Raw genomic sequence first — 23,452 nt, 5'->3', positions numbered from 1 at the left:
CTTGCTTCTGTCCTTGGACCACGACACCTGCATCCACATTTCCATTCAATAAAACACCTTGACTTTCTCAAAGCAAACAACCATTCAGATCAATGTGCTAAAAAAAAAAATACAAACTGAGAAATTGTAGATGCAACAGCAATTTAAAAAAAAAAAAACAACAACAAAACCAGAACTGCACAGCTCACAACAGGCTTGGAGATTTAGTGAAGGTCCTGCAGGTTGGCTGACATCCACTCTGAAACCGCGTAACTCCAAGGAAAATCAATGGCACGTTGTGATGCTCTTGCAGATGCGTCCTCGGAAGAGACTCGTGATGGACCCGAGGTGTGCAGGTTCCCACCAGCTGTGGGGACAGCCTGGGCGAGAGGGACAGGCTGACCCCCGCGGGGACAGGGGAGGAAGGAGACCATCATCATGAGAGCATCCCAAAGGTGGTGGGATCTGCGGCAGCTCTCTTCTGCCCATGACACGAGGTTTCCCTGAGCTCTGGTGCTTGCCCCTGGCTTAGAAACTTCTCTTTTTTGTTTTCTGCCAATTTTACCTCTTTCTCCTTGGGATGCTAAGACAGCCTGGCTCAAATCTGAACTCTGTTCTAGTAAGGCAAGGCACAGACTCCCTAAAGCTCAAACTGTCATTGATTTCGGTGTGTCCAAGATGAGGTCCATTAGACCTGTGGCTATTTTGCAAACTTTTTTCATACACTCTTCAAATTTCCCCGAAGCATTAAGTGAAAGCTGGAGGATTTATCAGCAGCCCTATCTCCAAGGATGGAGAATAAGGAGAAAAAGGTCAACAGTCCTTGCCTCTCCTGCCCACGGTGTTGCAGCATGCTGCAGTCCGGCCATATTTCACACCCTGCATCCCCATGGCCCTGCCCAGCGTTAAATACAGCTACAAAGTTAGCATTAAAAGTAATAGCATGGAGAAGGAGAGCAAGAGTTATAGGGAAGGGGAAAAAGTTATGTTTTCAGCTGAGATTTAAAGCGAACTGCTGAGCCAATGAGGCAGAGAGGGAGTGGAAGGGAGAGCCGCAGTGCCATAGCTATTCTATCTTCAGCCATGAAAGGGAAAGATGAACAAATTGGCTCAAAATTGCCCTCCTTAGTTTTATAGCCTGCTGTACATACTTCATCCGCCTCGCGGCTCAGCTCGCTCAGCCCGCGCTGCGTTCCCGGAGCCCTCCGTCCTCCCTGCCCCGCACAGACAGACACGACCCCTCCTTAACACCCACAGAGACCAAACCCCGGAGAGGCAAACATGCAAGGAGAGCCGAGGCTCGACCCGAGCTCAACGTGGTACCCGCGCAAGCGACCTCAGCTCTTCCCAACCTCAATTTTCCCCGCTTTGCAGCAATATACATCCTTTTCTATTAATTTGCTCTCCCAGCGCGCTTATTATTTAAGCTCTGCATTACTTAACTCTCCAACGTGTTTTGAGACACAGTTTGCAGAAAAGGCACTATGCAAAATAAAATTGTATCTTCTGTTCTAATTTGTTTCAGGGGCTAATTACCAGTTTTATTGGGTTTCTGAGCATGAACGTGTACTGCATATTATGTATGGCACAGCTGCATACCAGAAAGTGATCCTCTGAGCATTAGAAGTTTCATACTTTGTTTTTAAAACAGCACGGAAAAGGGAAATAATAGATGGTCATTAGGCATTTTTCAACCTGTTTTTTTTTGGATTTAGTGTCAATATGTGGGTTTTCTCCACAGTCCCTATCAAGCGTGGTTCTGTCCTTCAGTACAGCAAAGCTCTGCTAGACCCGTATCAGCAGACGACTGCTCCTGAGTGCATCATGCCAAAATGTTAATCTTAAGGAGAGATGAGGATAAACAAGTTTCAGCAGCACTTTCTTAAAAAGAGGCCTCAGCCTGTTGCAGCCTCCCAGGAGGTGAATAAATGCCAGCAGAAACGGCTGCTGCAGGGAACCAGCCTTTGGGAAGAGCAAACCTGAGCTTGCACGTTGAAATGAGCTAAGCTTAAAGAGGGCATTATTGGGACTCTAACACTTTTGTTGCTCATCTTAAACCAATATGGAATAATCCCTCTGTGATGAGTCACTACAGAAGAATGTGAAGGGCTCTGAATTCATGGGACAGCTGCGTCCCACGTCTTGCTGCCCTGATGCCAACAGGAGGCAAACCCAAACCACGCATGGAAACACACTCCTAAACCTGGAATCGGTTTCAGCACAGCTCTAAACATCCAAAGTTGTAAAAAGGATAGACAGAGAGATGTGCCTTTTTCCTCGGCAAAAGGGGAAGAAAACGTCTAAGCTTCTCTTTTGCTGAAAAAAAAGAAAAAAAAAAAAAGAGAGAAACGCACCAAGAGATGTCCATGAAAAGACTCTTTTGCAGCACAAGGGGAGAAAAAGGCCTTTTCTGCACCCAGAAATAATAATTAAATTGGTGAGAAGAGCAGTGACAGGGGTGCGCAAGGCGGGCAGGGCGAGGGCACACACCTGGGGTGCTCCACGGGAGCGGGCACTACCAGGACCCCCCCTTCACCAAGCAAACACCTCCCTCCTCATAAAGCCCTCCACTCCCAGATGGCTGCATGTAATGAACTCACATCAGGCTGGAGATGCCAAAACTTTGCCCGGAGAGAGCGTGCGGCCACAGGAAAGCCTTCCTGGAGCCGGGCTGATGGCATCTTGGCAAGCGGAGCCCCAGGGAAGAAGCACATCCCGCTGGCAGCCCGCCACCCCATCCCTCCCTCCTATTAACACGTTGGCCCTTTGCTATTCGGAAAGCAAAAGGCCAGAGATTTGTTTTTACAACACAGCGTTAGCTTTTCACGGAGGAATAAAAAGAATCAACAAAACAACCTACGCATGTAAAAATCACAATTTATATCCCCCTGAACAGGGTGGTGCCAGCAACCACGTACTCTGCAAGAAACTGAAATGCCCGTGGGACCTCAGAGCAGCGAGGACGGCATCATCCCCAGCGAGGAACAGCGCCTAAGCTGGGGAACCGGCACGGAGAGAAGTGATCGGAATTGATGGAAGACATCCCAGCTGAGGTGTGGTGGTAGCACCAAGCCCCCGTACCTTCTGCTTGCCCTGATCCCAGCCACATCCCTCAGGACAGCCAAAGCACAGCCGCAGACGTGGTTTGGGGGGACGGTGTCTCCTCCCCACGCAGCTCTCGCTCCACGGCCAGGCTGTCCTGCATCTCATCATCCCCTCCGAGGGGCTCGTTCCCATGACAGCTCACCGGGTGAAGCCCAGACAAACACTGTTCCCGGGAGGATTTATTGCTGATCCCACAGGGCTCGGCTCTACTGCCAATTCCGGTTTAATTCCCGTGATGGACAAAGCATGAGCTCCTGCCCGCGCCCTCCCTGATTTACCCTTTTATACATCCCTCACATCTCACCCTGCTCGCGTGCCCGGCAGCAAAAGCATCAGCACCGAGGGTACTCAGCTCATCACCATCACAGGGGCACCCAGAAACACACCCTGTAAAAATGCCATTGCAGCCGAAGTGCCTCAAGGGGAGTGCTCAAGACCCACACAGGAACGAACCATCCCTTGCAATGAGGAAAAAGCAGTTAGTCCTACTCCAAGCAAGTATTTTTTTTTAATCCATATCACTGTGTTTTATCCTTGGCTCACACTGTGGAAGGCTTTGAGGGCAGAGAGGGGCTGAATGAAAACCGAACTTTTGCAAAACAAGGAGGCTGCGATCATAAAAATCGTATCAGGTCCCTGAAGCCAGCCCAGGAGAGCACCCAAAATCATCCACCTTAAGCGAGTCATGCATCGATGCGCAGGAGAGAAGTGGAGGCTCAGTGAGAACTGCTGTCCCAGCCACAGTGAACGTGGGAATCGCTCTACAGGGTGAGGGTGCATCTCCTTCTCCTCTGTATAACCCACAGCAACACAACCAGGGGGGTTACTGCCTTCGGGAGCATAAGCCCTGCCCATCCCAGGACCCAAACCTGCAGCCTTGGTCCATGCCATGGTGACACCTCACTTTTCTCATCAGCTCTACTCTTCCCAGGTCCCTGCGGACCGGAGTCAGAAGGCGTGAGGACCATTCCCGAGCAAACCAACGCCGTCTGCTGCCTGTAACCCAGGGCACTGTGGTGCAATTACATGGTGTCTAACAACAAGCATTTTCTTCCCTCGTAGAGCTCCTAAAATTACCAATTTCATGGTTGATTTTTCTCTCTGCTCGTTTCTGCCTGTAACTCTCACGTCCCCCACGCTTCCCCGCGCCCCGGTGAGAGGGCGCATTGCAGCAGGGACGTTCAGGGGTTCAAAGAGCTGCCCGGAGCCTTGTGATGGGACACGTGTCGCTGGCTGTGTGCATCCCAGCGCAGGAGTAATTTCCTTCCAAGTGTAGCTGAGACATTCCAGTGCCATGTGAGCACGGGGACGGCATCTGCAGAGCCAGGGCAGGATCTCTGTCGGCACGTGAGATCAGTAACTGCAGGCACCGGGGTCTGAAGGCACCTGATGCTGCACTTCACAACCTGCCATTCCCTGCACCGTGCCCTGGAAACACAGCCAGCCCAACACCAAAGTCCAGCCACTTCCAAAATGCTCTTCATGGTCCTTACGGCCATGATGTTCCTCCAAATCACTGGTCTTATGGAAAACTCCTTTCTGTGCAGGGTGCGTTTTAGCTCAAGGGAAAAGGATGAGTCCTATAAGAAGCTCCTAAGCTGCCATGCAGTTATTGGGTTAAGGTTTTACTCTCTAGGCCTGATCCCCAAGGGCCTGAGAGGTATTTTATGCCCCCTTAGCAATGAATTGATGAATTTCCATGGCTACATTTCCACTCACATGACAGTCCTTCCATTCTGGTGCCTGCATATAAAAGGCATTGGTGCACGTGAGTGATGCTCTGCCCATCCAGTCCCCTCACCAGAACTGCAAGGTTTCACTGTACCACTGTACATTTATCTTCTTGCTCACTGCTTTGCATTGACTTCTTCAAATACCAGACAAGGCCAATAACAACCACAGAGACGGAGCAGCACAGCCTTATGGGGTGCTCTACCAGGACCCCAGGATGCCAAACCCACATGCCTCACCTTTATAGCCTGTCTGCTCTTTGAATGAGATCTGAAAAACTGGAGTTATGTTAATCTCAACATCGGATATTCATTTTTGGCCAACAAGCATCTATCTGGCTAGTGGGGAACAGGCCTGATCAATCCCATGCTGATTTCTCACGTCAGGTTAGGTTTTATTTAATGGTATGGCTCTCTGAAGCCATGTATCTCTGGCAGTCTCAGCTGAAGGAAGCGTAGCCTGGTGTTTATAGTAACAAATCTAATAATCAAATACAGTCTGGTAAATGACAAACTGTTTATTTTCCCTCACATGAGGAATTCTTATAAAACTGCTGAAACATTCCATTTAAAAGTCATTTACATGGCGATGTGCTGGGTATTGTCATAAATCAGGGAAAGCAGCCTCATGAATAATTTCAGAGACTAAAAATAATCCCAAACAGGAATCTTCTCTTCACGTCTGAACTAAGGAACATACAAGTATATATTTTTTTTTTTTTTCTTAATTAAGACAAAAGGAGACCCCAATTGATGGGAATTTTGAGACACAAGTTGAGCAGCATGTGCCAAGGGCTGGATGGATGCTTTCAGCTCCCCGGCCTGGTGGGATCACAGCAGACTTTGGACTACTTACAATTCCTTTCCCTTGGGGCACCCAAGTGTGGGAGCCCAGCCAAGCCTTTAGGGGACAGACACACACAGGGGAACAGATATAACCCCCTAAACAATGTCCATATCTTCACAATTGGTTCCACCAAAGGAATGCAACTGGGTCAGCCCAAAGGTTTATCCACCTCCTGTCTTTGGCAGTGCAAATACACAGAGAAAAAGAACATAAAACCAAGGGAAAGTAAAGCGATAAACTTCCCTGTATTCAGCAAGCAGTGGGATCTCTTGATCCAGAAGTCAATAAAATAAATAAAACGGAACAAAACTTCCTGACTTTACAAGAGAAGTACCAGATTCCTGCTATAAGTTGTTAAATATCATTTTACCAGGCCATGGCACCAGAGACATCCAATCTGTACAAGAACAGAGGTCCTGACCGTACTCCAACCCCATCGTTGTCCAGCAATACCTCAAGGGGGAGGTTCTGCTTCAAATTATGCTTGCGATGATCAGTAGCTATTCGTGTCAAAGCAGGTGCCTCCCATAAAAACTGGAGTAAAAGTAAGATCATGAGATCAGAATTGGGTCCCCATAAGTTTACTTCTAAATCTGGAAGTCCCTTTGGCAGCATGTCTGAAGCCTTCAGCTAGAAGACAACCGAACCCTCGAAACTTCACTTGAAATAATTCATATACTTGCAGGAAAAAAAAAAAAAAAAAAGCATTCCTTTCCCACCCTGCTTTCATTTGAAATATGTCAACAGGGAAAGCCAGCTGAAATCCCACACTTTCCCCAGATGGGCAGTGAGGTAATCGGTGGACATCCACCCGTGTCAGACTTCAAATCCCATTTTGCTCCCTACGCGTCATCTGTGGTTGCAACCTTCCCTCCAAGCTGGAGCACCCCTTTCGCAGCAGAGGTTTGACATCTAGTGGACAGGCAGCTCCCTAGAAGCTGTCACTGGTGGGAGAGGTTATCCAGGCTCAGCACTGGAAGGAGATACAAGATCAAGGTGGGCGATGCTCGGACACCAAGCAAACACAAGAGCCATACATCTCTATTTTTGAAGGGCTGTGAGCAAACCGCTGTCTCCCTGATGCCCAAGAAGCATTGCTAGGGAACTGGGGCACCCAAGGGGCTGCGTAGTCCCATCAGACCCAAGGGATTTGGGTCCAAAAGTGGAAGCTCAGGAGAGTCACCCATTATCAGCCCTTCCAAAGGCTGGTAGGAGCTGCTGGGTCTGTCCTGGGATCTGCAGCATGACCTGGGCCACCAGCTCATGAACTTGGATAAACCAAAGCCCTTACACTCACCAGAAAGGCAAACCAGACCCTGCCAACAGCCAGATGACTTTATTAGTTAATTTAGTCAATACTGCTTAGACACAGTATTATCATCCTGAGCTCCCCAGAGCCCTTGCAAGCATATCTTGAAATAAATGGATCAATCATACTTTTATCAAATAGGCACAGGATATAAACCCAAGCATTAAGGGCCATCTCAGACACCTGGATAAATGAGGAGCTTTCTTCAGGCCTGAGTAAGTGTGATTCATTTCAGAAGAGGCTGAGATCTGCACAGCTGCCTAGAGATTCAGCATGCCCAGTTCCCATTAAAATTTATGGGCTGGAGAGGACAAGAACTTCCATGGGAAGGCCAATTTTTGCTCAAACTTTCTTTCCAATTTACAGACTAAAGCAGCTCGAGATGGAAGCTCGGACGGGCTCTGAATGAGAAACTGAAGCTTTTGGAAGGCTCTCAGCTCTCCAGCCCTCCAGAAAGGGCAGCACGTCACAGTGTACCAGAGAAAGCAACACCACGGGACACAACGGCAGCGCAGAGCCCGATAGATCTTGTTCTTCTTGGCAGCCCTGTTAAACACAATGGGACCGTGTGCCTTTTTAAGGATGCTGGTCCAGGCATTTTAAGGCAGAGAGCATCCAGTGGACGTCTGGTCCCCTCGCTACAGCAGGCGAAATAATGGTTGTTTGGTAATGGATTGCACCAAGAGCCATTTGAAGTTGCAGAAAACCTGGACAGCATCCAACGTGAGATTGGATCAGGACACGCTGCCGGGGCCAAACGCATTCCTTGATGCACTAACATCTTTGGGGGAGGACGCATCTCCGTCTCGTGGTCCGATGATGGGGAGCCCGCCGTGACCCCAGCTTCTGGCTAGGGCACGTCGTGCAAACAAGGAGCAATTGCTCTGACACAAGACCTCCACGAGATCTGCAACAGGGAAAAATTCAAGCCCCACTTCTCAGGACTTGTTCACTACTGCCTGCTCCCAAACATACTGCCCTGTCAGCCCATCACTCTGTTTTGCTGATACCTTATCCTGTTTTGCACGATGTGCTCTTCTGCATCGTGACATTGCCTTGCCTGCCAAGGACATGCACGGGCGAAGGGAGGACTCGGCGATAAGGGAGTTTCAAAGGGCTCTCGGAAGGAGCTCGGAGGAGGCGAAGCGAGTGCCGCAGGCCAGACAGGGAAGACGCACAACTGTGTGTGCAGAACAACAGACTCGGTTAAGTCTACAGACATCATAAGACAATCTAATGTGGAACTGTATTGTCTGGGGAATGCTTCAGAGGAACCCCAGCATCCAACTGTACAGTCCCATATGTTTTGATAAGAGACTGTTAAAGGCACACTTCTATAAACACAAGTCACATTTTGTATAGATATGGGCTGTAAATGTTACGTTAAAATACCTCAGTTGCCTTGAAGCCGATTCATGCTCTGCAACTGCCAAGAAAAAAAAAAGCGAGCCCGGGATATTTCAGCTTGCTATCTGAAGTTATTTATAATCAACTCTGACTGAACTGAACACAACGGGCCAAAAGAGCAGAGGAAGCAGCGATGAAGGGTGGTAAAGCTCACACTGCAATCCATCACCCCTGCCGCAAAGCCGGTGTTCAAACAAGGCAACGGGTCTGGCTTCCATCAGGCAAAGCCAGGAAACGCAGGGTTAAGGCCAGCTTGAACTTGGTCCTTACGTGACCCCTTGACATTACTCCGGCAGCTCCACTGTCTCGAGGGGATGACTTGTGCCTTGTTTGCCCTTGGCTCTTCCCCGAGCAGAAGTTGCAGAAGGACTCGGGGATCCCCCTCACAGCCCCTCTTTCCTCGCACTGATGGAGCACTGGGACACAGGTGTGCTAGTTTTGGCTAGGATAGAGTTAATTTTCTTCATAGTAGCTAGCACGGGGCTATGTTTTGGATTTGTGCTGAAAACAGTGTCGATAATACACACTGCGGAGCAGTGCTTACACAGAGCCAAGACCTTTTCTGCTTCTCACCCCAGCCCACCAGTGGGCAGGCTGGGGGGGCACAAGGAGTTGGGAGGGGACACAGCTGGGACAGCTGACCCCAACTGACCCGAGGGATATTCCAGACCATACGACACCATGCTCAGTACATAAAGCTGGGGGAAGAAGAAGGAAGGGGGGATGTTCGGAGGGATGGCGTTTGTCTTCCCAAGTCACCATTACACATGATGGAGCCCTGCTTCCCTGCAGATGGCTGAACGCCTGCCTGCCCATGGGAAGCGGGGAACGCATTCCTTATTTTGCTTTGCTTGCGTGCGTGGCTTTTCCTTTACCTATTAAACTGCCTTTATCTCAACCCACGAGTTTTCTCACTTTTACCCTTCCGATTCTCTCCCCCATCCCTCCGGGGGGGAGTGAGCGAGGGGCTGCGTGGGGCTGAGCTTAAACCACGACAACAGGTCAGACCACAGCTGGGTGGTGAGAGATCAGCTCCATCCCACCCAACCGCATCTCCACCTCCAGCTCCTCGCTGCTACAACCCGGCATTAGGACTGACATTAAACTACAGGGCTGACTTGGAGGTAGCCAAGGATATTTTATCCTACTGAATTTCTCTCCAACCTATGAAAGATCACAGGCTGCCAGGAAATGATGCCTCACGTGTAGCTCCCCTTTCTTGTGATGAGCTGGTGGCTTAAATCCATCCTTCAACTAATACTGCTGCTGACATTGACCCATCCTGGAGAGCAGAGATGTGCTTTCAAACGCAGCATTTAGAGCTAAACTGACAGCTTATCAGGACAAAGTGATACGGAGCAGGCAGGGGATTGATTTTGCCTAACTGGTCCCTCTTGTCTCGCTTAAGGGCAAACTCCACAGCCCTTACCGAAATGAAAAGTCCCGCTAGGTCGCAACGGGACCATGGGAACACACAAGCGCAATAGGAAACTGCCACCTTTCTGTGGTGAAAGCTCCAGGCCCACGGAGCCCACGTGCAAAAACCAGTCTCAAATAAGCAGCAACAGTAAAATACCAGATAAACTCACAGCAAGATGGGACTGCTGATGTCCACCTAGCATCCAAAGCTTTACACCGTTTAGCTGAAGTTATTCTCTTCCCTTCATCCATAAGCTCTGCCTGTCCCTCCTCAAGCCGCCAGAGGTTCTTCTGGAGCATCTGGAGAGCACCGACCACACGCGCTGCATGGCTTTATAAATTAATCCTAATCTCTGGTACCCGTGTCTTAGATGAAGTTCTGCTCTGCTCATGTGGATACGAACTATTTTGAAGATGCTTCACAGGACAAATTGCAGGTACCCACGTGGCAGCCTCTCCCGCACCTCCACCGCTCGTTGCCTGGATGAGCCCTTGCAGGTCACCTCACCGCTTCTTGGCGCGGCGGTTCCCTTCTTGCTTTCCGCAAGAAGCCAACTCACTCTTTTTGAAGCAATCTCAGCCCCAGATTGCCTCTTACTTTGAGATCTGCGGCACTGGCAGCAGCTCCAGGCTCAGCCTAAGTGCTGCCCTGATGCAAATGCTAATAACGCAACTGGAAAATGGGCTCCATAATTGATTGTCGTACGCACCAGAAGTAGCTCTGCGAGCTCCATCCCTTGATGAACATACACGGGAAAGCCTGATAGGTACTTGTCAAAAACTTAACAGAGCTACAAAGAAACCAGCCATGACTCAGCAGGGCCTGGGAAATTTCAATGAGAGACATGTTTTAAAAAAAAAAAAAATTAAGAAAGTAAAGATGGAATAAATATGGCCTTGAGAAGACCGTCCATTTTGCTATGGTTGAGAATTGATTTTTTCCAGTCACGGTACACCCTGCTCTAGCAGTGGGGTAAGATTTCAGTTCATCATAATGGGGGTATCAAGCTGTAGGTTGGGGATGGAGCCATCTGAGCAGGAGTCCTACGTGTGACATGAGACAGCATCAGGAAAACAGGGCTAGTCTATGACATGGGAGAACAGCAGCTGGCCAAGACCCCAACTGTGAAATCCCTGGCCTCAACAACAGAGTTACCCCCAACTTCAGCAGGCCCAGAGCTCCCCTTTTAAAAACCAAATTATCAGTTGAAGAACAGGTTCATACTTATTAGTAAAAATGAGAAAATCTCTTCAAAGCCTATATGAAATCAAGTTCCAGATCCCATGGACAGGCACTCTCACAAGTGAACATTTTACTGATCCTCATCAGAAAAGCAAAGGACAACAGCACACAGAAACTAAACCAATGTTTGCCCGGCAGAGCCGTGCCCTCGGAAGCTGGCTGCAAAATGATGCGCGAGAACTTACCCTGCACTCACTTTGTGCCTTGATAAGAGATTTAAGAGACTGTGGTGGTCAATGAGCCCTTCACGAGCCTCTCTTCATGTAAAAGACACACGATTCAGTGTCAAGTGAATTTTTACGGTTGCCTTATAAACCCCTGCGAGGTGCAGTTTTGCACTGGAGCGGCCAGGGGACCTGCGCCAGTGGTTGTGACTGTAATAGAAGTGTTTACAGCACTTATGTAAGCTTGAAATTGCAGAAACAATATTCAGGATCACCGATAAAGTGAAAACACCACAACCACATGTGAAACCGCATGCCCTTCTGACTTCTGCTCTTCCATTACCAGTGTTGATAGAGACAAAATTAAAATCTTTAGTGGTAAGCAAGGTGAAGGAAATCCCAGCATATTTACAGACATGACATTTATCAGTGCCCTTGGGAACGGATCCAAATCTCTTTTCTTGGGAGCCTATTTAACAGGACAGCAACCTTCCTAGGATTTGTTTCCCATTACTGGTGTCTCTCCCACCCGTCTGCCCATGCCCAGAAGCCCAAGTATGTTAAATATTGGCCTAGAAAAAAAAAAAAAAAAAAAAAGATTCAGGAGAAATAGGTGACATTTTATCTTTTTTCCCTTCCTCAAGAGTTTCTCTGTACCGTTCAATCCTCCAGGCTATGAAATTCAATAAGCCATAATGTTCCAATCACTACAAGCCGCCTAGTCCCCACCATGCCAAAATAGCTGAGATTTAACAACAAAATTACAGTGTACATTATATCATTACAGGCTCTGCACAAACACACTTACAAAAGGGCCTGGTAATAAAAGGTTGGGGATACACAATGTGTTTAGGGCTAAATCCTGCTCCTGGACCCATTAGCTTTGCTGCCATTGAAGTTACCTGACCTGGAACATGTGGCTGAAGAACAAGGTCTCCGTTTCTTTTCCAAACCCAAACTGATGCTTCCCTACACTCCTCCACCAGTAGAAATCCAAAGGCAATGACAAAGATCTCGTGGATTCATTATTTCACCCCAGGACTTCAATCAGCACCTCCAAGTCTGACAGCACCCTTATGGACAAACCCAGCCAAGGAATAAACCTGCTTGCCATCATCAACCTCCACGAGACAGGTTTTCTTTCATTTGCAAACAAAGCGAAGTCCATTCTGCTAGAAACAACAGCACGGGCACACACAAATATTTATAAAAACATGCATGTATTCAGTACGTACACACAAATACTGCATTTCTGTGTTCTCTGCTTTCCCATCAGCTGCGCCCAAAACCTAAGCCTGAAGAATTTCTATTTGCGGTACCAAACCCCACAGTTTGCTTTGTCTGCTGGCGAGTTCTTCATCCTTTCCTCTCTCTGTCATCCCCAGTGAAGGGGGTGTCAGTTCAAGCTTTCTCTCCTTAACCACGTCAAGAAGCAGCCCGGGCTGCAGCTCCTCTGAGACAGGAACAGATCTCTATGCAAATACCTGTGTACCCATCGCAAATCTCAGAGGGTTTAATTGAACAACAGAAAAATCAAAACAAACGCGCGGGCGGAGAGGAGAGCGATGGGGATCAAAGAGCTTGGGTACGCCAAGCTTCGTGAGGGTCCCGGGGGATGCTCCCCCCAAAACATCCCTGTTTGTACCGTTCATCCAACATCCCAGCTACTGTGACTCCTCAGCCTTCTGGAACATGACAGATGTCCCAAACAGCCCGTACCATAACTTGTGGTTTACTTTCTGCAGCAAGATCTACCAGAATATTAGATATTCAGGCAAATCCTCTTCTAACTGCACCACAAGGAGGGAGGAAAGGGGCCAGGAGCAGTCACACAGCTTGAATTTGCCCTCTGAAGAGACCGCGATCACAAATAGATGTACACACATACAAAGTCATCTTATTTCTCCGGATGGCTTTTGGAGGCACTGCTTCTGAGCAAAATTGCAAGATACTAGTAGCATTGTGAAAGCACACAATTTCCATCTGTCAATTGAAATGGGCAAAATTAGATCTCGAAGCTGTGCATTTAATCCATTGCCAAACGAGTCTGCCTGGTACAGTGCTCAGAACAGATTTTTATTAAGGGAAAGAAAGAGGAAAATTGTCTTTTACAGCTGCATCTTGTCAAAGCTTCCCTCCTCCGCCCCCAGCCCGGCCAGCAAGCTCCAGAGTGACCGCTCTGATATTTCCCTGCGGCAGGAGGCTGGGAACAGCCCTGGAAGCCCTGTACAGAGCTCATCAGCCTCTAATTCACTTCCAATTTGTCTCTGTGCAGGCTGATGACTCCTAATTGCTGGTTCAGAAATACAGTGCATACCCTGATGATTTTAAGTTGGTCCAAGTTATCTTAGAATTAACTATTAGGGGAGATCACATAATAACTCTCCTCCTATCCCAGGCAGCTAAATATTCAGTTAAAAGTGTATCTTACTTAAAATCACAAGGCTGCTCCAACGGCTGGATTAACGGATTGGACACAAATGCCAGATGCTACCTTAAGAATTAAGGGCAAAATCTGAGCTCAGTTCTCTTAAAACATCTGTGTAAACAGAGGTAACATATTTCTTGCATGAGTTTTAACGCTAGTGGCAAAGGTTGCTGCTGCACAGGTCGGATGCCCAACCAGGTTGAATTCCCAGCGTGATGTGTGATAAAAGTAAAACACACCTGTGTGTCTCTGGGTGTGCGGTCCACGGAGCCAAGGCTGTACCCCTGGGACTCCTCCCGATTTACACCAGCCTAAGGAAATGGCAGACCACAAGCTACGTGCATAATCCAGTGGAAAACTAATCGGGGAGCGCTGTAAGTAGGCAGCTCAATGCTTCTTGTCTGCAGAAGCAATTTAAAAACAAAACAAAAATCAACAATACACAAACACACAGAGAAAAACATGATTCAGAGTTCATTCACTGTAAACTAATGTGATCCCGACTGCTCTAATGGAGTTACTCCAAACATGTCATTTAGACAGAGCATGGCAGATAAAGCTGAGGTTTTGCTTCCAAGTAAGCAGGAGCCAGCCTGAGCCCCAAAACGCCGAGTAACAGAAGCCAAGGAAAAGCTGAGCTTAAACACAATTAGACTAAATCTAAAACAACTTTTGCATTTTAAAAAAACTCACTAAAATACAGTAAAGCATCTTAGAGACAGCTGTAAGATAATTCAGAAAATATCCATCTCCAACTTGGGGTGACACTGCACAAAATCCATCTGTAACATAAGGAAGAAGAGATTAGCTATAGGCTCTGATCTTCTGCTCCCATTAATAAGTGCAGTTCAACTCCTGCGATACATTGTTTTACGTTTCTAAGGGATTTGCCATCTAGACATGCTGGAAGAAAATACATATGGACTCAATACATAAACCAAACTTGTAAACAAACTGCAAATTGAAACTGCATTTATTGGTTCCCACCAGATTTGAGAGGTGAGAAATCTGAAGGCAATTGGAAAAACTTTACAAAGTGGAGTCTGGGATGCATCTTGTAAATGCCTTGAAAAGTAGCAAATTAATTGCTCTGAAGGGTTATAAATTACAGTCTGAAAATAAAAAGTAAATTGTAGCTATTTTGCAGAGATTACAAGTAATCTTTAGTAAAAACTGACACAACAAGTTAGTGTCTCTCAGTTTCTCACTGGAGGGGAATATCCAGTACAGAACAATTAAAAAAAAATTAGTAGAAAAGGAAAAGCACACAAAAAGACATCCTAAAATAATTTTAATTACTATCTTCAGTGAAACTGTATATGTAGTAAATTTGGATGTGTGGATGCCAAGAGTGTTAACTTTTGAATCCATTGGCTTTTGTAGCAATAAAAGTGCTAAGTTAAGGGGTGAGGAAGATATAGGCAGGCAAATTTTTTCTAAGCACATTTGCGAATTAAACCTGGTCAGAGATACCTGCTGCAGTCCTGACTTGGGAAAATACTGAGATAAATCCCTAAAACTCTGATGAGCTGCACACTCAGCTCGGGATCCCAACACAAATGCAGCAGGGCCAGAGATGAACGGGGCATCACGGGCTCCAACCACGGCCAGCAGCCATAAGGGAAAGGCAGCAAGCCTGACCAGAACTGGGGCTGAGAAGGGGTTAAACATGATTCTATCTACCGAGCATTATATTTCATTAAAGTCAAAGATCTAATTTTATTTTCATTACTTATACTTTTGATTTACTTTGTACACTTTGCTCAGGTGGACTTTTTTTTTTTTTTGTTATGAGTCAAATTCATCGGACAATTTCACATTTCCTTTCTTGGGCACCCAGCATCGTATGTTTTTTTTATGGTTTCCCTACCCTCACACAGGTATTACCATCCACCAGTCCTTGCTGCAAAAAGCTACGGCAAAACCTCATCCGCTTTGAAAGTATTTTCGTAAATTAGCTTTCTAACCCTGTTTTTTGTTGCAAAAGTCATTTCAAAAACAGGAGCCAAGCACCAACTAATGCCTGCTTGAGTTTGCAGGGAGCTTAACACCTTGCTCTGAGCAACCAGCCACCTCCCTGCCCACGCCGCCGTGTACGCTGACATTTTTCCTAAATATCACAGCAGCTTTGCCATAGGACAGGGATTTCCAACACTGATCCATACTCCCGAGTTTGGCTAGAAGACAGGAATAAAAGGCATTTCACAGAGGTACGAGCTATGAGCAGTGCTTAAGGAATTCAGGGTGCAATACAGAGGTCAGAGACAAGGGGTTTTGGCAGTTCCAGGGATGCAGGGACCACGACAAGCTAACAAAGATAGCTTCTGTTGGTATTAAAGACAAAACTCAGGACTAAACTCTTGATTAGATGTATTGAGCCAACACAGAACGCCGAAATGAAAGGAGCTAAAACACATGTGGACAACATATTTTTAGACAAGTTACAATTTACAAGACTTTTCTTCCGTATGTTTCCTAATTGCTTGTCATTCAGCGGGAGATGCTGCTGGGTGCACAGCACCTGCGCCTCTCACCAGATTCAGTGGGCGTCGTGGATGCTCAGCAGCTCCCAGGATGAGGCCAGAAATACATTTATTCGTTAACGGGTTTTTCCACAGCACGCTAAATATTTTAACTGCAATATTTATATTCGGAGATGACAAATTATGATTCGGTCAAACCCTCCCCGTTGCACTTGTCAGGATACAGCCTGAATAAGAACAGATTAAAAGCAAAGGCTTTCCAATAAAGCTCCTCAAATCTGATACGTGCTTATTATGGAGCAATCAAATAAAGTTTATTAAACTGATGGGAGCCCAGACCCAGTCACTTATACCCACACCTCTGTGCGCTTCAGTATAACCCCCCAAATCACAAATGGCAATGCTCCCACAGACGTGGGAGCCAGAACACATCAATTGTGCAATAAGGAATGAAGAGAACCGCAAGCCTCGTGTCAGAGAAAAATTTGTAACACTGCCGAGCAGAGAGTTTAGCCCAGTATGAGGAACAGGGAGACAGAGCAAAGACCAGAGCGTTAGAAACAGAGCAGATCCAGCATTTTGCATTAAATGCATTTTTTCACCATCCAAGCGTACTTACAGACACCTATACTGAGGAATGCTTGCAAATAACACACAGAATGTTATTGTGGACCTTAGGTCTGCCCTGAAGTGCTTGTAAGGGCAACAAGCGAGTGCTGCAAGGAGGAGAACTTCATCAAAAAACAAAACAAAACGAAAACCCAACAGATTTGATGCATGCAGAGACTCTACCCAGACGGGAGAACAGAGCCAAGTCCCACAGAAATCAGCTAGCACCAACAAGCTCTGTAGCCACTTGAGAAAATAAATCAGGGGAGGGTTTTTTCTGACTAAGGCACACAGAATTCAACCTATAATGAATCACTGCATGTTTTTATGAATCACGAAATAACCAGCAAAGTTGCTCGTGCCTTATCAAAGCCGTGCTGCAAAGCTGACGCTCGGCGCCGTGATGGAAAGCAGGTTTAATCGCTGCTGCGTGTTACGTCCCAGGTCACAGCCCGTTTCTCCAGCCAGTCATACAGTAAAACCCCTCGCAGCAATGCAACGTACTGGCGACGGACACAAAGTCAGCATTCCTCCCAACCGCTCCACCTCGGCTGCCAATTGCCACCCCAGCCCATCGCTGCGTTACACGGGCACGAACCAGCAAGGACCAGGAGCTGCGTCCAAACGTCCCCCCCGCCAAGGTGCAGGGATGTCTACGGATTGACAAAAAGTGACTCAACACTTCGTCGATCAAAACATTAGCAACAGAAAAAAAAAAAAAAAATTAAAGAAAACACCCTTCTGGATACAGGCATAGCTCTGTGTTTCTGCAGAGCCGTCAGTTAGCATTGGTGCTTGGGAAGAGCCAGGAAAGGACCTCGCAGGATCGCAAAAACCCCAATCCTGCTCTATTCCACCCAACGTGCACACCGAGTACACAAAGTCCCACCCACAGCCCTCTATAAATAAACCCACGTAGGAGATCCAGGACTGAAGAAAGAAGTACGTTTGCTTCCAATTATATATTTTTTTTAAAAAAGGCAATTTAAAAGTAAATCAGTAATAAAAGAGGGAAAATACAATACAACTTCACAGCGAAAATGCAATTTCAACCATTGCCCGTATCACAAGAACTATATTCGAGCTATTTGCTCTGTCACGTACAAGTAACTTTCTGGTTGAAGTTGGGTTTGGAGGTAATCCTGAAGCTCGGAATGAGACTCCTGTGCTGGAGCCGTCACTTCAGAAAGCTGAAGAATGGCATTGCACAGCAAACAGCTCGACAAAAGTCAACCGTGAAAATCAGACCCAGAGCCAGTGTGAACACTTTCTGCTCCTTTAATTAAACTTTAATGGACACAACTCTTTGATTATTGCTCCCACACCTGAAAACCAGCTCCTTGCAGCTCTTTTGCTTTCTGTCGCTTGAGAATTCAGAAGTTTGTAGGTTTTCTTAATACAAAACCATGCAAACGGGGGGGTGGGGCAGGATTTTTTCCAGGTTCTTCTTAACATTCCCGAACGCAGCACAGCTATTAAAAACACCAACGTGCATCTACTACATCTGCCTGCCCACTCCCCCGTTTTCTCTCCGATGTGCAGCCCTTTGGGCGGATGCGTGCCTCCGGCTAGGCAGGCTCCCGGCCCCGTAAGCTGATCCCCATCCCACCTGTCCCCCCGAGAACCAGGCAACAGCTTTTTTTAGCTATTTCTAAGCCTGGCAGTAACCCCTTCTGCTTAAGCTGCAGAGGCAAACCACGCTTTTGGCCCAGCCGTGGAGGATTTCCACCTGCTCCAGACCACAGGTCTGGGCTATCTCTGCTACCAACAAATATTCGGAGCTGCCGGGTGGTTTTTGTGGTTCAGGCGATCTGGATTGACAGGGGTTTGCCGGCGGCAGCCCCACGTGAGATGTACTCGACGGCACTCCCCGAACCGCGGTTGCATTTGGTTTTTTGGATGCTGATGTGCCCAGGTCCGCGGTGCAAACCCCACAGCGTGGCGGGATGCAGCTCCCTGCCTCTGCCAGGAGCATCCCCTGGGATCACCCCCAAAAGCCAACAGGGACCCACCGGGATTTGGACCCCAAATGCGCAGGATGGGACACCCTCGCTTTTTTGAGGCATGCTGGACAGACGGACGGCTCTGTTCGCAGCCCAAGGACACAGGCAGGGGTGAAGTCTTTCAGCTTGGTGGCGGGGGGGGGAGCGTGCACAAGTTTTAGAGCTGAAACACCACAGGGGAGATGCACTCCCACACCGAGAAACACTCAGTGAGCACGGGCAGAGGAGGGATGTGGGCATTGGCAGGCCCAGAGCGAGACCCCAAAATAAAGCCCAAAGAGAGCAAAAGGACAACTCCCCCAGCAAGAAAAAGAACTATCGAAGGAGGGCACCTGCTTTTCAGAAGGGGTTAGCGCTTCCCAGGTGAGCAAGTACCTTGGTGAAGCTCTTCAGACTCAGATTTTAGGAGACGTCACAGTCACGTCCCTTCCTTCTGTAACAGAGGGAGATTTTAATGTAAACGTAAAGCTCATTCTTGTGGTTGATGGATCTATGCTTCTGGGTGAGCAGAAGAGTCACCAAAACTGCACAACTGGCCAGAAACCACCTTTGTGTCGCCATCTCCTCTTTCAAGTTCCTCTTCCCCCAGGACAGGCACCCGGGGAATCTCAGTCCTGACAGCACTGATCCACCCACACTCCTCCTCGAGCCGTCTCCCCATCTAGCTGCTTTCCAAGTGTCCCAGCTCCGTGGCAGCGGCACTCGTCCCCGAGCTGCCCGACCTCCGGCTGCTCGGGGTCCAACACGCACCCGGCACCGACCGGGCGGGCACAGCACCAGCTCCTGAACGAGACACACATCTCCTCGCTTCGAGGTTGCTCAACGCAGGTTCGTTAAGCAGCTTCAGAAATCACAACCACCGGCAACACGAGCACTCTCGCCAAGAAACTTAAGAGTCGACACCGAGGGATTATTCTCACTGCGATGCGTGGGACTGCTGGCGACCGGGAGAAGGGGAAAAAAATCCCAGCACGGAGCACATCCTTATTGCTGCGATATGTCGTGAGCTTTGCTCTGCTACAGTCAAAACATACCGGCTCTGACAGCAATAATGCTACAACACAGGGCTTATGTAGTTTTATTAAATTTCTGCTTCACTATTAACCAACCGTCACAATTTCCGTCTAATATTATGTTAGACGGGTAAGTTCTGTTAAGGAACTTGCCCTCCTGTGAATTCTTAGGAGACACGCTGAAAGGCAAAATAAAAGCACAGTCTCACAAACACACCTGAACCCTCTTCTACACAAACCTCCCTCGCTCCGTGCCAACACCGCTTTGTTTTCCTCCCACTGTGGGTTAATTTGTCAGCGGTAGCGGCTTCGGGGATGCCAAACTCAGAGCATTGTGCCTGAGAGCGAGACCCCACCAAAGCCAAAGGAGAAGGCTGCTCCCTCCTGCCTGCCCCCAAAGTTTGGAAACACGACAACCTGCTTTTAAAAGATCTGTCTTGACTCACTCCAAGGTGTAACAGGAATGCAGTGCCCTCCCCAAGCCCCTCCAGGACCAGGTATACCACTTTCTTGTTATGGAACCATCATTTACAGTTAATATTGATATGGATAAAGCATCGCTGTGTTTACTTGTTTACTTCTGCCTTCCACCCACAGGTGTATAGAAGCTCGGTTCCCCTCTCGCCACGGTGTAAAGCAGAAATATCTCTGCAAAAGTCAATAGTTCGTGTAAACCTAGTTCAAATGAGAGGAGACCCAAGGCCATAAAAATTGTGGGGTTTCCCTCCAAGTATTTCTCCTAATAACAGACCAAGGCAGCATTCTGGGGAGGATTGTGCAATTCCTCCAAACGACAACACTTGACTTGGTGTTGTTGCTGAGGAAAACAGTGATCTCAGATGCACACGGGTTTCTCTGGTTAACTGAAGCGAGATCAATAATAACCATATTAATAAATAATGCTTTTAATAGCAGTGGCAGGATATAGGCAGCAAGCTGCAGGCAGGTATCAGGGGTAGGTAAAAGCATTAATTATCTGCACAATGTCAATGCTTCTGAGCTGACGTGCAGAGCAAAGCTAAAAGCTCACTTTCTGAAGATTATCAAGACAGACTGACAACTCTCTGCTTGCTTGCACACAAGCATTTTGGGTAAAATTCAATTTTCTGGATGTCACAACTGAGAGGAACACACTGCTCTTCTTCATTTAACATTAATAAAGCGAGTAAAGGACACAGGGGAGGGGGGATGAGATTTAGAGGCTTGACTATCCTCTTCCTTCCCTGCCTGCAAGTTGCAAAAGAACAAAAGCAAAGGGGAGTTTTCGGGACCCGAGGCGAGCGAGGCATGTGCCTTCCCCAAACCAACTCCAACCCGCTCCATTTTTCTGCGACGAGAAAGCGCACATGCACTCCCGAGCTCTCTTATATAAACAGCAAGAGGGTCAGCGCCTGTCTGAAATCCCCCACCGCGTCGAAAATAAATACGAGGCTGTCTTTCAACTTCGCTCCTTCCCACCCCACCGAGAAATAAGTGAACTCGAGGGGGTTCTCCCCTCTTGCGGGTCTTGGGGGGGCTGCGGCTCAGCATCCTCCGCCACCCTGCGATGCCAAGGACGAGCACCTCGTCCTGCCACCCCGTCCCTCTCGCTCCCGCACCGGACGGTCGGATTGACGCTGGTGGAACCGAGGGGACCTCAGCGTGTGCGTGTCCCCAGTGGGATGAACACCGGTGGGGGGGGAGATGCGCTCCCTGCCCGTCCCGCTCCTGCAAAGCCCCTCCCTGAGGACAGCACAGACCCGGGGGGGGGGGACACACACACTCTGGGGGACCCCGGAGGCTTCGTGCCACCCCCGTGTGCTGGAGGGAGCCGTGAGCCCCCGGGACCCGCAGCCCCGACGGGATGCTCTGGACACGGGGAGGGCTCCCGGGTGGTGGTGGTGGTGGGGAGGGGGTGTCCCAATGGGCCGGGGGGGGGGTTCGGTGTCCCTCGGGGAAAGGATATGGGTTACAGACCAGCCTGAGGCACCAGCTGCGCGGGCGGGTGGTTTGCTTGAGGCAGAAGAAGGCGGTGGGTGCCAGAGCCGGGTAAGGCACCTGCTCCTCCTCCTCGGAGGCCAGGTCGGGCGGTGGGTCGCGACAGGGAGAACCAACGGGACGGGAACCGGCATCTTCCTCCTCCTCCTCCTCCTCAGGCGGCGGCGGCTGCTGCTGCTGCTGCTCGGCGGGGCGGCGGGGCGGCGCGGTGATGGGCACCCGCACCTCCCCGCCGGCCGGGCGCGGCAGCGGCTCTCGGCTCTCGCCATCAGTCATGGTAGCGGCCGGGACCTGCGGGGCAAGGGCAGGGGGTCGGTGAGGCGGGACCCCCCCCCCTTCCTTCTTCCCGCCGGCGGGGTCCCCCCCTTGGCCCCGGCGCTCCAGTCATAACAAAGGCGGGCGGTGGGGGTCGAGCCTCCTCCCGGGCGCGGTCGCTCCCGCCCCCCCGGGGAAGCTGGGTTTTTCCCTCACCCCCCCCCCCCACCGGCTTTTTTTTCTTTTTATTTTCGAGGATGGAAAATTGATTGAGGGGGGGGGGGTCCTACCTTAGTTTGGCGGAGCGCGGTGTCCCCAGGAGCATAGCCGTGCCTTCCAGTTCACATGGGACCAGGCAGCAATCGGGGCGCCGGGAGGCGGCGGATCTCTTCTCCCCCCCCAAAAAAAAACCAAAAAAAAACCCAAACAAAAAAAAAAAAAACCCAAAACCCCCACACGAACACACACCCCCCACTACAACCAGCACCCCGTAAATCCAGCCGGGGCGGGGGGGGGTGAGCTCGGCGTGCGGCGCCCGCCCGCCCGCGGGGATGGAGGATGGAGGAGGAGGAGGAGGAGGAGGAGGAGGAGGAGGAGGAGGAGGAGGAGGGGAAGAAGAAGAGGTGGCGGCGGGGGCGGGGGCCTCTTCCCCGAGCGGAGCGGAGCCTCTCCCGACGGTAATCCCAAGGAGCGAGCAGGCAGCTCGGCAGCCTCTTTGCAAAGCTTCGCCCGTGGTTTAACAGGAAACTTCGGATTTACCGGGGGAGGAGGGAGAGGAGAGGGGAGGAGAGAAGCGGAGGCGTGAGGGGGGGGGGGCTGGAAACCCGGCGGGGCAGGGCGGGGGCGGGCAGCCGGGAGGAGCCGGGGCAGCCCCGGGGGGTCGGGGCCGGGGTTGGGACACACACACACACGCGGGTGGGAACCCCCCACCCTCCTTGCCTTTGTTCAGGCTTCGTGGCGAAGGGCAAGTCGCCCAGGCCCACTCGGGGAGCCACGGTCACGAGTGGAAGGGGGGGGGGGTTGTGTGAGGTGGACCGACCCCCTCCCCAGGGCAAAAGGAAAGGACTTTGCAAAGCCGGGGAGGGTGGGGGGGACACCGGGTTTGTCCCCCTCTCCGTGGCTCCATCTCCGCCGGGTTCCCCGCGGCCGTGTACCCCCAAAGGGGGAGATGCACACACACCCCCACGGGGGGCTGCTGCGTGGGAAGGCGCAACCCCCCCCCCCCCGGCAACCCTACTTGCCCCCCAGGGCATTAATTCATTAGTTTGACTAAATAAATGTATAAGCCCAAGTTAGAGGTCGGAGGATTTTAATAAATAAAGATCGGCTCTTAAACTGCAGTGATTTTTAGCTGAGTAGCTAATCTTCTCAAGGGCTTAGCTTGGAGGGATCGGAATAAACAGATAATAGAAAGTCGTTACAGGCACCGTCCCCTTAAACTCCGCTTAGGAAGTTTTATTCTTTTGAGTTATTTCAAACCG

The 23,452-nt window shown here is 49.4% G+C and overlaps 1 protein-coding gene across 1 annotated transcript in view; it reads right to left on the bottom strand.

Moving 5' to 3' along the window:
- Positions 1 to 22,401, bottom strand: part of CACNA1H (calcium voltage-gated channel subunit alpha1 H) — a 254,838-nt gene extending 232,437 nt beyond the window's left edge. The window contains exons 1-2 of the mRNA XM_075058453.1: positions 22,262 to 22,401; positions 21,685 to 22,007 (exon numbers count right to left, since the gene is read on the bottom strand). Of these exons, the coding sequence (XP_074914554.1) occupies positions 21,685 to 21,992 (308 nt within the window). The 5' untranslated portion in view covers positions 21,993 to 22,007; positions 22,262 to 22,401. The remainder of the gene's footprint in view (positions 1 to 21,684; positions 22,008 to 22,261) is intronic.
- Between the last annotated feature and the right edge of the window lie 1,051 nt (positions 22,402 to 23,452).

This window comes from Buteo buteo, chromosome 27, assembly GCF_964188355.1.
Source record: "Buteo buteo chromosome 27, bButBut1.hap1.1, whole genome shotgun sequence".
Taxonomy (NCBI): domain Eukaryota; kingdom Metazoa; phylum Chordata; class Aves; order Accipitriformes; family Accipitridae; genus Buteo; species Buteo buteo.
This window is presented reverse-complemented; position numbering and strand designations above follow the sequence as displayed.